This window comes from Anolis sagrei, chromosome 6 (genome assembly GCF_037176765.1).
Source record: "Anolis sagrei isolate rAnoSag1 chromosome 6, rAnoSag1.mat, whole genome shotgun sequence".
Lineage (NCBI taxonomy): Eukaryota > Metazoa > Chordata > Lepidosauria > Squamata > Dactyloidae > Anolis > Anolis sagrei.
Window position 1 is genome coordinate 58319914 of NC_090026.1, and position 18297 is coordinate 58338210.

The 18297-nt window shown below is 39.2% G+C and overlaps 1 protein-coding gene across 2 annotated transcripts in view; it reads left to right on the forward strand.

Moving 5' to 3' along the window:
* Window positions 1–18039, forward strand: part of GALNT1 (polypeptide N-acetylgalactosaminyltransferase 1) — a 116773-nt gene extending 98734 nt beyond the window's left edge. For both annotated transcript variants that reach the window (XM_060781426.2, XM_060781425.2), the window contains 4 exons: window positions 10196–10335; window positions 10849–10947; window positions 13392–13526; window positions 16938–18039. In XM_060781426.2, the coding sequence (XP_060637409.1) occupies window positions 10196–10335; window positions 10849–10947; window positions 13392–13526; window positions 16938–17084 (521 nt within the window). In that variant the 3' untranslated portion in view covers window positions 17085–18039. The remainder of the gene's footprint in view (window positions 1–10195; window positions 10336–10848; window positions 10948–13391; window positions 13527–16937) is intronic.
* The last annotated feature ends 258 nt before the right edge of the window (window positions 18040–18297 follow it).

Consider the following 18297-nt stretch of genomic DNA (forward strand, 5'->3'; position numbering starts at 1 on the left):
ACTTTTCTGTATGGGGTCGTATTAAACTGAGATACCATTAATTTGATCTGAGGGCCTTCTGCGTGCAACTAGTTTTTATTTCTAAGTTGTAATCCTTTATATCCCCCTTCCCCTTAATGGATGGGTGTTTGGATTGGCAGTTAAAACATGTACATTAGAAGGACAAACTTGTATATGTGGGTTTTTTTAATGTTAGGGATTTCCTTTTAAAAAAAATCATAGCCAGTAATTGAGAGTGGGTCACTGATTTGTTATTTGAAATAGAATAGTCTGGCTGAAAGTATTTGTTGTGACTCAGGCCCCAAAGATTGCCAAACACAGCAGATTAAGGGTTAACAAAAGTCTTTAATGAGTCTTTAACAAACTAGCAGGACTTCACCAGCAATGCTACTTAGCAAAACAAAAGGACCTTCGTGCAGGTAAACAATAACAGAGATAAACCGGATTATCCCAGAACTCAGTCTCAAGAAAAAGGAAAGCTGGAGCAAAAACAAACAGTGGCAAAAGCGGAGTCAAAACAGTCCTTTGGTCGAGCATGGAGACAGGCAACAACAAAGTCCGGCAGGCAGATGACGTGGTCCAGAGACATTCCAAAAATCAGAGGCAAGGTGAAGTCACTTACGTAGTCCAATCCGAAGTCAAGGTACACGAAGACAAGATAGCTGGATTCCCAGGACCCAAATGGAGGTTAGGCAGAACAAGACACCCGATTCAATGCTTTGTCCTCTGCAAAGCTAAACATCCCAGAACCCCCATTTTATTAGTAATCGCTATCGCTAGATTGATCCTCATCACTAGCATCTGGGTCATTTCCTTCAGCTGCTGGCTCGTTACTCCGCCATTTCTGCCAGCGTTGATCCAAACCCGGATCCTGCCAAGATGTACCTTCCTGCCATGTATCTTAGAATCCCTCAAACTCATCATTGGACGTGGGCTGTGTACATATGTCCTGAATTTCCCTAACCCGAGTCCAGTCCAATTCCTCCTCGATTTCCTCATTACTGGCTTCCAGTTCATCTGGACTGGAATTGTCAGCTGTATCTTTAAGCCGTTTACTCATAGTTTCTTCATCACTATCAGACTCACTGGCAACCCGCTTTACTCCCCGGTAATCCCATTCCTCCAAATCCTCAGGTCCAAACCCTGCAAAATCTTCCATGTTGCTAGGTGCCAAAATAATATCTCGAATACGCTTCAGCTGACGCTGATCCAGCTCTGACTCAGCATCACTCCTCCTTCTCCTACAACCGGTAGTAGTTTCACTGCCAAGACGCTGAGCCTCAACAGTATTATTCTGTTTTTCAAAACAGTATTTGTCACGATTAGAGTTTAGACATCTCAGGAATTGGAAGCTATTGAGATACAATTTAGTTTTGGGAAAAGGCCAGTTCTCATTTTTTCCACTTTGACACATTTATATGGCTCATCCCCAGGGAACCGCAAAACAATATACCACTATTTTAATGGCAATTCTATCTTTTACATCTTAGACATTTTGTATGGTTCTATACATTGCTGGACCTATTGCTCAGAAATCTACTGATGCTGACTTCTCTTATGAAATTTAAGAGTATCATTTAATTAGAATCATCTTTGATGTCAATTGTGTAGTCTCTTATTGCAAGCTTTCAGATGGCAGCAAGCCAGTCAAGATTATGTTTACCAAATAGGCTGGTTTCATAGTAAACATCATCATGCTGAGTGCCCATAGACAGTACCTAAAATGCCATGTGAGAGAAGAAACAAAGAGTATATCTATGTACAAATCATTGATTTTATCTAAAATGGGTGTGGATGGGTTTCCTCTTTCATGTACCATTTTAAATTACTGTATACGGGCACTCAGCATATACAACGGCTGAAATTATTATTGAGAAGATTTGTGCTAATATATGCCATCAACCTAAAGTCCTTCTAAGATACCAGTGATGTGGTGTAGGTCGTTTAAAAAACACAATCCGTAAAGCCTAACACAAACTAATTGCCTGAAGAATGTGCATTCAATACAAGCAAGTACCCCTCACATTTTGATTTTTTATTATCTTTTCTCTCTAAGAATCTCTCATGTACTGTTAAAGGTAGATTGCAAGGCTTTTCTTTTTGCAACATTTTAAATTTAATCCTTTTTCACATGTGAATAAAACCTAGGTCCACTTTGTTTTCAGAAAAACATGGCATGAAGGAAATAAGTTATTTCAGAATGATTCTGATAATGTATGCTGATGTTTTTGGGAATAGTAAATAGGCTAAGACAGTATTACTCTGAATATCCCTATCCTTGCCAGGTACTCAGAAAATGAGTCTTAATAGTAATCTCATAAAATATTTGAATCTTAACAGTCAAAACCAAACATAGAGAGCAGGTTTTCTGAAACTAGATGTTCTCAATGAGCTGGGTGTCTGAACAAGACAATTATGTTAATGTACAGTTACATGTCTTTTATTGTGTTCAAACTTGTTCATGATTTATCTTAGCAGTTAGATTTGAAACAATCACCAAAACAGTAGAATCATAGAATCAAAGAGTTGGAAGAGACCTCATGGGCCATCCAGTCCAACCCCCTGCCAAGAAGCAGGAATAATTTGAAATACCTATTTCTTTCATTCATCCCTGGTACATATGAAGAGAAAAGTAGTTGAGTGGTTCTACTATTTTGAATGGGATGTCTACAATGTTAACTGGTTTTGTACTTCGTTTATTTTATTTATTTATTTACAACATTTATATACTGCCCTTCTCACCCCGAAGGGGACTCAGAGCAGCTTACAAGTAAAAAGTTAATACAATATATTACCATAGCATAATATTAATATTATATATTACATTGTACTATAACATTATACTGTAATATTATTAGTAATATTACATTTAATATAAAATATATAACTATAATATCATATTATTAGTAGTAGTATTATATTTTATTACGTTATAATAATATCAATATTATATTATATTATATTATATTATATTATATTATATTATATTATATTATAAGCACAGTGCAGGAGACAAGATGGAACTGCCTTCTTAGTCCTCTTTTCACTCTGATCTCAGAGCAGCAGTTGGTGCTGGAGGCTCCCAACTGATGACACTAGAGGCAAGATGGCCCCTCTCTTCATACTTCATACAGTTTATACCAGGGGTCCTCAAACTTTTTAAACAGGGGGCCAGTTCACTGTCCCTCAGACCATTGGAGGGCCGGACTATAGTTAAAGTAATACATGTAATAACAATAGAGAAAAATAATACATGTAATAATAATATTAATAAATGTAATAACAACAGTAGAGTAAAATAATAAATGTAATAATAATAGAGAAAAATAATACAAATAATAATAATAATAAATAGAATAAAATAATGTAATAATAATAACAAAACCAATAATAATCCAGTAATCACCATAGTTTATTTTAACTACAGTATATATTTTGGGGGATGCTGTGTGTATATGAATGAGTAAAGTGGGAAAGACTGACTTGGGAAGGGGGTGGGAAAGAAAGAATGGGAAGGGGAATTAATAAGCAATATGTTTAAGAGTTTAAAGTGCGACGTAGTAGCGATGCAGGAAACGCACATCATGCAAAAACACTCTGCACACCTGCAAAATAAATATCTAGGAAAGCTATTTTATTCATCAGCGCCCCAAAAAAAGAGAGGGGTGGCATTATATATTAAAGAAAATCTGGAACCCGAATTGGCTTTTAAGGATAGTGATGGGAGGATGGTAGGTGTGAAATGCAAAGTAAAGGGGTTAAATGTACTTATATGTAATATATATGCCCCCAACGGAGCTAAGTCCAACTATGTTAAAGCCCTAAAGAAAGAACTAACGGAACATAGGATGGAAAATATCATAATTCTAGGGGATTTTAATGGAGTATTGGATAACAAAATAGACAGATCCGGAAAGAGAACGAGAGGGGGGGACCCGAAAGGAGGGAACCTACCAGCAGCCTTTATACAGATACAAAAAGAGTTCCATCTCCAAGACATATGGCGAACATTGAACCCAGAAGCAAGGGATTACACTTTCTTTTCAAATAGACACGAGACATGGTCTCGTATCGACATGTGCTGGATGTCCAAATCTTTAGTTATAAAAACCAAGAAGATAACAATAATGCCTAAAATGCTCACAGACCACTGTCCACTGAAGCTCAAAATGGTAATTAGTCACAAAGAGAAAAGATGGAGATTAAATGACTGGCTAATACAATCAGAGGAGGACATAAAACATAATAAGAACATATTAAAGGAATATTTCGAGAACAATATGGGCAAAGGAACTAAGTTAGGAATAGTGTGGGACGCTAGCAAGGCGGTTATCCGAGGACATCTAATACAGCAAGGAGCCATCAAAAGCAAAAAAAAAAAAAGAGGAACAGGAAAAATTGGTAGAGAAGCTAAAAGCTAAAGAAGACACACTAAAGAAAAGACCAGGAAATAAAAAACTTCAATTAGAAATAGAATTGTTAAGGAAGGAAGTGAACGAGGCACAGATAATTCAAATGGCCAGGAAATTGAAATATTTAAAGGCCCAATTTTTTTTCTAAGGCCAATAAGCCGGGCAAATTCCTGGCAAGTAAGTTGGCGAAGAGAAGACAACAAAAGTTCATAACACAAATAATAGAAGAAGGTAAGATCTACACAAAAGAAAGAGAGATTGCAGATCAATTCAGAAAATACTACCAAAAATTGTACAAAAAAGATGAAGTTACAAAAGAGGATATCATGAAGTATATTTTAGACCAAAAAGTTTCTAAAATATCAGATATAGAAAGAGAATCATTAAACAAACCAATAGAAGAGGATGAAATAGTAGGAGCAATAAAGAGGATGGCCAACAATAAGGCCCCGGGCCCGGATGGGCTGACAGCAATGTATTATAAAACTTTTAGAGAAGAACTAATTAACTGTTTGAAAGAAATAATGAATGGCATCCTGAGTGGGGAAGAAATGCCGGAGACCTGGCATGAAGGTTATATATCGCTAATACATAAAGAAAACACAGAGGCTACACAACTTAAAAACTACCGGCCCATCACCCTGCTAAATTGCGATTGTAAGTTATTTACAAGCATATTAGCTGAAAGATTTAAGCTACTACTAAATGGGAAAATCAGAGAAGACCAAAGAGGCTTCTTACCGGGCAGACTAATGAGAGACAATGTAAGGACAATACTTAATGTTATAGAGTACTATGAGAAAAACCGCCAAAAGGAAGTAGGATTGCTTTTTCTTGATGCAGAAAAAGCTTTCGATCAAACAAACTGGGACTTCCTATATCTAATGTTAAAGGAGTTGGATATTGGCTACTCTATATTAAGCGCAGTTAAGACAATTTATTCAAGACAGACAGCAAAAGTACTAGTAAATGGCCTGCGCACAGAAAATATTGAGATAGAAAGAGGGGTGCGACAAGGGTGCCCCCTGTCCCCTTTATTGTTTATCTTAGTGCTAGAAGTCCTGTTAGAAGATTTAAGAAATGACAAAGAACTAAAAGGTCTTAAAATTAGAACGGAAGAATACAAAACTTTAGCTTTCGCAGACGATGTGGTCTGTATTATGGAAAATCCAGTAGAATCCATTCAAAGATGGATACTAAAAATCGAAAAATTTGGGAAACTTGCTGGGTTGAAGATAAATAGGAATAAAACAAAAAATATTACAAAAAATGTCAAGATAGAGAGAAAGGAGAAAATCTTTATGAACTCAGGAATAGAAGTGGCAAATAAAGTCAGATATTTGGGCATCATAATCTCATCCTCTAATATACATCTGTTTAGGGACAATTATGACAAGGTATGGAGTAGTGTACAAAAGAAGTTTAAAAACTGGAAGTACCTAAATTTGTCCATACTTGGGAAGATTGCAGCCATCAAGATGAGCGTGTTGCCTCAGATGTTACACCTGTTCCAAATGATTCCAATTATCAAGACGAACTCATGCTTTCAAAAATGGAACAAAGATATTAGGAACTTCATATGGGATGGAGGAAAGGCAAGGATAAAATTTAAAAATCTTACGGACGCTAAAAATAGGGGAGGATGGGGACTACCAGATATACAGTTATACTTTGAAGCCTGCGCGTTATCGTGGGTTAAAATATGGGCCACTTTAGAGCAAAAGAAAATGTTGACATTAGAAGGCCACGATATAAGAAGAGGGTGGCACGCCTACCTTTGTTATGGGAAAGCGAAAATAGAATACAACTTTACCAATCACTATGTCAGAGCCGCCCTATTGAAAATCTGGAATAAATATAAAAATGTCATGTACCCTCAAATACCCATATGGACGTCGCCAGTTGAGGCTCATCACAAAAGAGAAATACCGGAAAACAGATGGCTCAATTACAGACAATTGCTGACAAAAATTAACAACGAATGGCACCTGAGATCAATGGAAGAACTGAAGGGAGAAGACAAAGAAATAAACTGGTTACAATATATGCAAATCAAACAGTGCTTCAAGGAAGATCTAAAGGTTGGGTTCAGTGAAAAAGAAAGCTGCTGGGATATAATCATGAAAAAAGACAAAAAATTGATTAGATTATTATATAAGAACTTGCTTGAATGGAACACTGAGAGGGAGGTGGTAAAAGAGAATATGGTCAAGTGGGCTAGGGACGTAGGTCACTCCATCTTTTTAAGTGAATGGGAGCAAGCATGGAAAACCAAACTGAAGTACACCAAATCCATCAATATTGTTGAGAACTGGTTTAAGGTTTTCTATAGGTGGCATCTGACTCCGGTCCAACTAGCCAAGTTTAGCAAAAACCCTAATAACCGATGCTGGAGGTGCGGAAAAGAAGCTGGCACTTATTTTCATATGTATTGGAGCTGCAAAAAAATAAAAGCTTTCTGGAAAATGATACACGAACATACACAAATCATTATAAAAACGAAATTTGACATAAAACCCGAATACTACCTACTAAATATAATGGAAATCGGGCTAGGGAAAAATGAAGAAATTTTTTTTTCTATTTATCATCGGCGGCTAGAATACTAATAGCGCAAAAATGGAAAAGTAAAGAGATTCCCTCCAAGGAAGAATGGATAAAGAAGATAATAGACTACAGGAACTGTGATAGCCTATCGTGCTTACTAGAGGAGCAGAATAAGAACAAACAAACAAATTGGAAATACCTTAAAGAATATTTAAAAGGAAAAATCAAACTGGACTTATAAATTTCTATGGGGAAAGAAACAAGAATTACGAGAAGAAGGCAAAAGAATAAAGGAGACAAACAACTACCCTCTGTGGACTGAACGGAAGTTGTATATACATGTGTGTATACCCCTACCCCAACAACCCCTCCCACTATCTTCTCATCCCCCTCCTTTCCCCACCCATACCCACCCACAATTCTGTCCTTCACAATCTGTCTAAATTCTGTGACTTTCTATCACAATGATTGTTCCCCCTCTTTCGTTGTAAAGAAAAACTGTATAAAAATATCAATAATAAAAAAAAAGAATGGGAAGGGGTGTTAGAAAAAGGGGAAAATGAGGTGGAAAGGGGATAGCTGGAAAAGTAGGACAGACTGGAGTGGGAAGGGGGCAACAAAGAGGAAAGATTGAGGTGGAAAAGGCGGTCTGGAAACTGGGAAAGGTTGGGATGGAAAGCGGGGGCTGGAAACTGGGAAACTGCAGTGGGAAAGGGGGCAAGGCTGAAATGGGAAAGAGAGGATGGTACCTGGGAAAGGCTGGGATGGAAAGTGGAGAGAGAGGGACTGGGGAATGGGGGTAGTAAAGACTGGGATAGGAATGGGGAAACTAGAAAAAGGTAAGACTGGGGTGGGAAAGGGGTGCTAGAAAAGTGGAGGGGAGAACTGAGGTGGGAAGGGAGGAAGGTGTTGTCTGGCTCGGCGAAGGAGAGAAAAGCATGGGGTCGCCTCCTCCTCCTCTCCCCCATCCCCAGAAGGGAGACCTGGAAAGCAGGGAGGAGAATGGATTGTGGGAGGTGGCTCTCCTCCTCACTTCCATTCCCCCCCCCCCACTTTCCAGGTCTCCTTTCTAGGGGGAGGGAGGGAGAGAAGAGGCGACCCCAAGTAGCTGGTGGATCGCGGGAGGGAAATAGAAGCACTGAGGAGATTCCTCCTCCTGCGATTCACCAGCTGCCTGCCTAACTGGATGGCCAACTGTAGAAGGAGGAGGAGGAAGAGAAGAAACAGCAGTAGCACCCTTTCTCTTCTTCCTCCTCTTCTTCCTTCTCGATAGCCAATTGGAGGAGGAGGAGGAAGAAGAGGAGAAGGGGTGCTGCAGCTGTTTCTTCTCTTCTTCCTCCTCTTCCTCTTCGATGGCCAGTTGGAGGAGGAGGAGAAAGGCAGGAACAGCCCTTCTCCTCTTCTTCTTCCTCCTCCTGCCTCCAACTGGCCATCGAAGAGGAAGAGGAGGAAGAAGAGAAGAAACGGCAGCAGTGTCCCTTCTCTTCTTCGTCCTCCTCCTCAATGGCCAGCTGGAGCAGGAGAAGGAAGAAGAAGAAGAGGAGAAGGGGCGCTGCTGCCTGGGTATCCTCGGAAAGCGAGTGCTCCAGCTCCCAGAGCAGGCGCTGCTGCTGGACCGGCCCTGTGTGAGCTGCCTCCCGGAAGCCAAAGCCAGGAGGGCCGAGTGGAGAAGGGGAGCCCAGCTCTGCTTTTTCCTCCTCTCCAGCTTCCTGCTCCTCCTCCTTCAGACACCGGTGCCCACTTCTCCCCTGGGCCTGACAGCACCTATTTATCCGGCTCTTTCTTGCTGCTCTTGGGAGGGGCAGCCCTTCAGGGCATGGAGGTTTGAGGACCTCTGGTTTATACTGTCTTTCTGCCAACACTAGTGGTATACTGTGGGCCTTCCATATCTGCTCACTCAGGGTAAGCAGATTCAAATGTACACAATATTGAACATTCACATGTTCAGCATCCACAGTGGGGAGCAATGGGGTTTCTTCTAAAGGAAGAAGTATGCCCGTGCCCCACACAATTTTTAAATGAATATTTTTGCAGTGGATGTACAAGCCTCATGAGTTACATTCACTTACATAAGGCATAGCGGACACATTTTTTCTCTAAGCTGATACAGAGCAGTGTGGAAGCCCTGATTGCCCACTCTATCTGCTGACTCTGTGAAGGTTCTTTGTGCGTGTGTTGTTCAGAAACAGCCACCCAACCAGTTAGCAAGTTGGGCACTCCCTGAGTTTTGGGTTCCAGAAAAGAGAACTTACAAATAGCAGTTGAACAAGCTGTAGTTGGCAGCAATAGCACACTGATCTCCATCCCGCTCTTGGCCTTGCTCTGCAGGGAGAGCACACCCAACTCACCTACCCACTGACAACTAGCAGTAGCAGCACAGTTTTTGTGCAAACTGATAAGTGAGTGAGCAATAGCAACATATGAACAGCCTCCAAATCTTGCCCCTGTATGTTTTGTGACCGCAGCAGTAGAAAAAATGCCTTACTGACACTTGGCTGGAAATGAAGAGACATATGAGTCAGATGTCTGGGAAATATACAGTGATAGAGGTGTACTCTCTCCTCTTCTCCAGTGAATTGGCCTTGAGGCATTTCTCCCATGGCTACCACAAAGCATACTTGTATGCCACCTGACTTGATGACTGTTTATGTAGACCAGCACTTTCCAGACATTTCATGTTGGTGACACACTTTGTAGACATGCATCATTTTGCGTCACAATAATTCAATTTTACTAGCAAACCACAGGTTAAACTACCCCCTATAAAAGATATAGACACATACATCAGTTGTAATAACCAAAGATACAAAATACCTCATGAAAACCTTTGATATATACACACACGCACTTATGTATAAATATCTGATTTGTAAGATAATAACATACATTTCCAATATTTTAGTCATTTCTTGTTATATTCACATGACACACCTACACACTGCAGTCATCACACTTAAGATGTTGCTGAAAAGCTCTGATATAGACTCACATTAGCAAGGTCATTCACTAGTTCTACACATGAGAAATTTGATCATATCAGATAGAAATATTCTTAAACAACCCATGTCTCTTTTAAGACTGGATAGTAACTCAGTGAAAACTACAGTGCATATTAACTTTGCTTTTTAACCTGCTTTTTGAGGCATGTATAAAGGTAACTCTTCTATTTCTGTACAAAGATTTATCTCCCATTTTATTAAGGTTTGTAACTAACGGTCCTATTCACTTTTCTACAGGCGTTACAAAAGTAGATTATGGAGACATATCCTCACGACTTGGTCTGAGACACAAACTACAGTGCAAACCTTTTTCCTGGTACCTAGAGAATGTTTATCCTGATTCGCAAATACCACGTCACTATTTTTCTTTAGGAGAGGTAAGGATTGAATGCTTCACATTTCTGAGAATTTAATGTATCTTCAGGTAACATACAAGTATATGTTTGTTTTTTTACAAAATGCATTAAGTAAGGCAGGTTTAATTCAGTTGTCTCTAATGCTGGTATTTAAAAATATACAGTTTATTTATATCAGTTCTAATTAAATATTCCAAATAGCTACAAATGAGTTTTACTTATGTTGATGTGTAGGTAATTTATTTGCCTTGTTTAAATTTTCAAGCTTATTTGAATGCCCCATTTCCATGTTTCTTTCTCTCTAGTTTTACATTAATTCCTTGCTCCTATGTTGCTGCTATACTCTGTAAGACAAATAAAGGAGGATCATTGAAAGAGCATGCATCTTAGAATTGTTCCTGACCTGGACAGGATGACTACTTAAGCCCTTAGTGATGCTAAAGGGCTCCTTGCTTACAGTGTTTTGATTTGTCCATCTGCATATATTAAATGCAGTATGCTGATTTCTAAATTGTTTATTTTTATTGTCTTCAGATAAGAAATGTGGAAACAAATCAATGTCTAGATAACATGGCAAGAAAAGAAAATGAAAAAGTTGGAATATTTAACTGCCATGGAATGGGTGGTAATCAGGTAAAAAGACAGATTAATTTAAACCTTTGTGTTAGACATTAGAATTATTGATAGCCTCAGAGATTATTAAAACTCTTTTATAAATATAGTACTTTGGAAACATAGATACAAATCACCTGAAATACTGTGTTCACTGTGAATATTGTGCCCAGTTCTGCACACCACGATTCAAGAAGGATACTGATAAGCTGGAATGTATCCAGATAAGGGCAAAATAATCAAAGGTCTGAAAATCATGCTTTATGAGGAGCAGCTTAGGAATCTGGGTATGTTTAGATCGAAGAGGTGTTTATTTATTTATCGTATCAGGAATGAACCAAGCAATTGTATTGTATTTTTAAAAAACAAGCAAACAAACAAACCTCAAAGTTTGAAAACTTGGCATTCTGTTAAATGTCCTTTGACCAGTAGCTGGCTACTTGGAGTGCCCATGGTGTTGCTATAAGGAGGTCCTCCATTTTACATGTGGCAGGGCTCAGATTGCATTGTAACAGGTGGCCTGTGGTTTGCTCTTCTTCACACTTGCATATCTTGGACTCCACTTTGTAGCACCATTTCTTGAGGTTGGCTCTGCATCTCGTGGTGCCAGAGTGCAGTCTGTTCAACGCCTTCCAAGTTGCCCAGTTTCTGTGTGCCCAAGGGGGAGTCTCTCATTTGGTATCAGCCATTGATTGAGGTTCGGGGTTTTAGCCTGCTACTTTTGGACTCCCACTTGCTGAGGTGTTCCAGCGAGTCTCTGAGATCTTAGAAAACTATTTCTTGATTTAAGTCATTGGCATGCTGGCCGATATCCGAACAGGGGATGGGCCGGAGATGTCACTGCCTTGGTCCTTTCACTATTGGTTGCTACTTCCCGGCGGATGTCAGGTGGTGCAATACTGGCTAAACAGTGTAATTTCTCCAATGTTGTATGGTGCAGGCACTCCATGATAATGCGGCATGTCTCACTAAGAGATATACTGTTTTAGCATGGAGATGTGTTCCACACTGGGCATACATACTCAGCAGCAGAGTAGCAAAGCGCATATGTGCTACAAATAAAGACCAAAAATTTGCTTTGAAACATTTCACTGCAGGGACTATCATTCATAATGGTGTTAAGGAGGCTACAAAGACCATATACTAAATTCATTATTGTATGTTCTACTGTTGTACAATGGCAGCTCTGTAACTCCACTTTTTAAGCCAGTCCTGCCAGCTAGTAATTTCAGGAAGAGACGTGTTTGGGTGCACAATGTCACATACTGTATTTGCTTACAATCTACAAACCTCTCCAATTGCAAACAATGCTACTTCATATTCCCATAGTATTTACCTACACTATATAGTGGTGTAGGTAAATACTAAGGGAATATGAAGTAGCATTGTTTGCAATTGGAGAGGTTTGTAGATTGTAAGCAAATACAGTATGTGACATTGTGCAGTACCATTGCTGACACAATCACAGCTGTGGATGGAGAGCCAGTGATGTCAAGGAGTCTCATGTATATGTTATCCCTACCAGTATTTTTATATTTGTCTCAGTTTTGTAAGATCAGTTTGAAATTTGGCACAATTGTAGATCTGATTGAGTAAGTCGTGGAAATCAAGTTTCAAATAACTTGCTCTAAGAGGTCTCATTTTTATAAACAGTACAACTTTGACGCTTGAAATGACAAAACCTAATTCACCTGTTGTCATTGAGGCCCATTGTTATCCCATAAAACATGCAGGTAGTATGTGAGCTGTACCTGATTTTGTGGTTCTTGGAACTCCCAGAATCACATCTACCACAAAACCAGCAGTGGACATTGAGTTGCTTCCACTTTGATGACAGCGTAAGAAGTGGAGATTGCTCATTGCTACAGAGAGGAGGGAAAGATAGAATACTTCTTATCCTGTATTAAATAATGGAATGTGTTGCTCTGTTAGGGCAAGAAGTACTATTGCATCCAATATTTCTATCGAGTATTTCTGTCTTCCCTAATGCTAATATTTAAATAGACAATAAAATGTGGGATAAGAGCTTGTCTTTTTCTTTGTGTTTACCAAGTTGTGCACTTCTAATGCTTCACTTGATAATTACTTTTATTTGTACATTATGAATATTTTCACCAAATTATGAATAGTATAGTCTGTAGGTACTCTAATATAGAAGTAGGCAAAGTGTGGTCCTCCCACAAGCATTTTGTGGCTCTCAAGGCCCTCAGCTGTCCAAATTTTACAAATTTTGTAAACATTTTCTATTTAAGGGGGAAAATGTGTAGTGGTCCCTGAAAAAATAGATAAGCATTAATGAAAAGGAAGTTTTTTCAGTATCTCTTCTCACATTAGAACATTAAATATTTTACAATATCCTTTTTATGTGCATAGTATATACAGTTTCAAAAATATATTTTAATACTCATATGTTATCAATAAAGGATATGTTGTGCTGTAATAATTGGATATTGTTTTCTGTCAAGGTTTTCTCATATACAGCCAACAAAGAAATTCGAACAGATGATTTGTGCTTAGATGTCTCTAAGCTCAATGGTCCTGTCACAATGCTTAAGTGCCACCACTTAAAAGGCAATCAGCTTTGGGAATATGATCCCGTGGTAAGTCTGTTCATGACCAGAATCCAAAAAGTTAAAAAGTTCTGTGAACATATCTATGTTTTGATATGGGTATGTGAATTGGGTAGTTGCTGGTTAGAACTGGGAGACAGAATAATTGCAATCTTATATAACATCAAGAGTCACGTTTTGTACTGTGTTCAAATTAAATATTGTATGTCAATGTTGAAAAAGAACTGGTACTAAGAACAGCTTCTTAAACTGTGGGTCCCAACCCTGAATGGGCTCCCTATAACTCAATACTGGGGTCGCAAAATACTTCCTCCCCCACAGAGTAGAAGCTGCGGCCTTCTATCAATATTTTTTAAAGTTTTTTAATTGTATAATACATAGAAACATACCATCTTTGAAATTAACATTCAAAATACCAGTATTTTCCTCAATCCCACCACCAGCACACACACACCCCCCCCCCCCCGCCGCCGCCGCCGCCCAGGAACAGTTAAGTACATTTGTGGTTTATTATAATTGTTCAATCAATATCATCACATTCACGTTTTAAAGAGGAGGTTTGCACTCATTTTCAATCTTGTGGCTGCCTCTTGCAGACTTCTTGGGTTGTAGTTTAGGGAGGAGCCTTTAAACTGCTCAGTCAAGAGAGGTCCAGGCCCCTTCCCTTAACTACAAACACAGAATTCTGCACAGGATTGGAGATGAGCCCAAACACTTTGCCTGCTCTTTAAAATGCTAATGTGATGAGGTCAAAGCGAGAGAGGAGGAGCACAGATTAATCTGTTAAGGTAAGGAAAATGGGCCCAAGCAGGCACTGGCAGCCTGGAAGAAATGAGGGTGCAAGAAAGCAGCAAGGAAACAGAAGAGAAAGAATGAGGATGAGCAAAGAAGGTATGTAAGCACAAAGAAGGAAGAGGAGAAGGAACCCTGCCAGCCAATGCAGGCATCTCCTGCCCTTCCTTCTCCTCAACTGTACCCCCTTGCTTCAAGGAAATCTGATATTTTTGTTTGTTTTGTTTGTTTGCACCTTAATCTTCCTACTAAGTTTGGCTTGAAATAGAATGAACCCTTTGTATCCACAGATTCAGCCATCCACGGCTTGAATATCTATTATCTATATCTCTCAAACTTTGACTTTGCCATTTTATATAAGGGATGACATTTTACTGCACCCTTGTATATCATGGGATTGGAGCATTTATGTGTTTTGGTATCCACTGCGTGTCCTGGGAACCAAACCCCAGCAGATACTGAGGGCCACTGGACATTGTTTAAGAGGTTTGATTTTTATGTACTTGGAGTTCATAGTTACCCTATTTGTTACTGCTGTGGTACAGTTGGTCCTGGATATCCATGGATTTAACCATCCAATACTCAAAAAAGGTTTGATTTGTTTACCTTTTTAATATACTTATATTCAAATTCAAAATATTTATTTCGGTCATTGACCAGCACATATATATTTGAGGTCACAGAAACGTTTCTTGGGCAAAAAGGGATTGCAAGTTGAAAAGTTTAAGAAACCCTGTATTAGGAGACACTTTTTTTCATATTTCATAACCTGTAAAGGACTTGGGTATGAATGAATTAGAATTGAATCCTGTCAAATGAAAGAAAGTCAAATGAAAGATTTTCCACATAACTCCTATCCCAGGGAAGGAGAGAAGTAATATATACATTAATTGTGTACCTGTGTTTTGTATTTTGTACTTGTCTGTAATCCAAGTACAGAATAGTATTAATTGTTCTTGAGATAAATTCTCTAGATGAGTTCAAGACATCCAGACTACATGACACAAGTGTAGAAGAGAGTAGTTTATCTAAAATAAGTGCTGTGGAAGTGGGATACTTCTCTAAGGATGTTTACCATATTTTCCGGCATACAAGACGACTTTTGAACCCAGGAAAATAATCTCCAAAATGGAGAGTGGTCTTGTACGCCGGGTATCACGGGGTCCCTTTGGTCTCTGCTTCAGGTGCCCTGCTCCAGCGGGTACTTTGCTTGGTTGTGGGAGGAGTGCGTACGTGTTTGCGGGGCGTAGTCTCTCCCCTCCTCCTCCTCCTCCTCCTCCTCCTCCTCCTCTCCCCACTTGAGATGCCATTTTACAGGCGCCCTGCTTTGCTTTCCTTTCCCTCTGTCGGCAGCAAGAAGAGTGCGTGGAGCTGCCTGCTGCACCTTTGCGGGCCTTGAGGCAGGCAGGCATGGAGCCCTGGCAGCTCCCGCGATAGGCAGACCTTGGCAGCAGTCGCAATGCAGTTCTGTGAAGGCGGCAGGCAACAGCCAGGGCTTTGGGAAGAGGCACAGTGGCATGGCAAAAGCGGTGGTTGAGGAGGCAGCAAAGACGACTGAGGAAGTAGCGGAAAGGCTTCGGGCTCGGTGGCAAAGGAGCTGTGTTGAAGGAGACGAGATAGGAGGCTGCTCCGAGCACGAGGAGAAGGAAAAGGCGTGGCTTTCCGCTTCTCCTCCTCCTCCTTGTTATATGGTGTGCTTTGGAAGAGGGGTGGTCTTATACGGCAAACATATCCCAAAACCTGTATTTTAACTGTAAAAGTCGAGGGGCCGTCTTATATGCCCAGTTGTCTTATACACCGGAAAATACGGTAATACCATTTAAATTTAACAAAACTATGAGGACCAGTGCTATAAAATGTTGGGAACCTGAATGATGTGATATTCTGCCTTCACCTTTTAGTGAAGTCATTTCAACACATTTTATAAAAGTAACTTCACATATTACAGTCACACTACAAAGTCATGTTACAATTCTAATGTAACTTGGATATACTTTCATTATTTTTAAATGTTTTTATTATTCTTATAAAACAATTATACATAACCATCATTATCATGCATTTTGTCCTTTTTCATTCCCTTCTCCCTCCTCACTCCCACCCCTCCCTCTTCCCCATTGACAATGTAATCCTTTTTTTCCCCTGTTACATGAGCCTTCTTTCGATTCTAATCAGGCTGAGAAGGGTGGTATACAAATATGGTAAATAAATAAATAAATGGCATTATATCTACATTCAAGCTTGCATCTAAATTCAAACCCTAACTAAACAGAACAAACTAAACAGAACAAACAGTGGCCTTCCAGATGTACCACAACACCCATCAGCTTTATTCATGATATCTAACAATGAGGAACACAGGAATTGTAATCCATCATCTGGGGGGTTACATAGAATGACATGAATGGCTGACCGCTGGCCTTGAGTTTGACACATGTGATACATGTGCTTCTTTCTTTTTATCAGAAATAAAGGTCAGTCCATTTCTTAGGTTAGTACACAAAGATGTGTACTGACTAATAGTCAAAGACAGTGCTGTATTTGAAATAAATTTGCTGACTTTCAGTGCACTTTGATCAACTCTTCCATTTCCTTAAAATGTTTATTCCTTTCTCCTTCCTTCTTATCCCCTTCCCCGCTGTAACACAGAAATTGACCCTGTTGCATGTGAACAGCAACCAGTGCCTGGATAAAGCCACTGAAGAAGACAGCCAGGTACCCAGCATCAAAGACTGCAATGGCAACCGTTCTCAGCAGTGGCTTCTTCGCAATGTCACCCTTCCAGAAATATTCTGAAAAATTTCTAAGAGGAGAATTGACTGGACTACCTCAGCAAGTACATCTGCTACATTCCTATGTAGCTCAAGAAAATGCTGCAAGGTTTCATAGGGGTTTTTTTTAATCCTGTGGAGCAGAATCTTCTTAATTTTCAAGAGCTGACAGCTACCATCCTGGTGTTAATGTTTGTGGAACTAACTATATGAGTACTTGTGAACCTGTACACAACTGCTGTTTACAAGATATTTCTTCAAAGAATCACTTTATAGAACACTTAATCGGTGAAAAGATAATCAAGGATAAACACTCCCAAAAGAGTGGCACAATCTAGTTTGCTTTTACATCGGTAGCCTGGTTCCAAGGGTGCTGTCATAAAGATTCTCAAGATTTTTTTTTTGTAAGATTCAGTGGTAAGAATGGTAGAATTTGCAAATACGATATGGAGCAGATTCAGTATCAGAAGAGAACAAATCAGTGAAGCAAGAAATGTGAAAAACATGGTTGAGACGCAAGAGACCAGAACTATAAGAAGTACAATGTGTACAATATCAAATTTATATGTAGATTTTTTTTACCTCTGAAAAATCTCCAAGTGGAAGAACAACATTCTGTTCAGTTGTGTGTTAGTCATTAATATATTTTTCCTCCCTTAATTGTTCTGAATTTTGAGAGGGCAAAACCAAAACTGAACATAGAAAATTGGATCTTTGAATGTGAGTTCATTAAAAAAACTATTTTGGCTTGTAGGCTGATGAAACTGTTACAACATTTTAAATTACCTGACAACGAGGTTTCTGTATCCTTTGTGTTTTGCTACTTCAGTTGAATTTGAGTCAGCCAGCTTTTGACTGTCCATCACCTCTCTTAAAAATTTGTTAGTGCATCTTCACTGATTATGCTTAATGTCCAGGTGTCTTACTACTGTACTACCAATTTTGTTTCAGAGCAATAAATCTTTCATTCTTTGATTTCATTCATCAGAACCTGCAGATATGGCTTATTCAGATATTAAGTCGTTTTCATCTTAATGTTTCTTAAAACCATTTTTCATTCCATACTTGAAATTCATGTTTGGATTTTTGAATTGTAATGTTGAGCTCTTTTTTTCTAATAAAAGCTAAGGAAAATAGTTAGTGGCCTCTTCAAAAATGAAGTTAATATAGCCAAAGGCCTTATCAAAAATGAAGTTAATATAGCCAAAGGCCATGCTAGTCTAGCACTTTGAATTGAA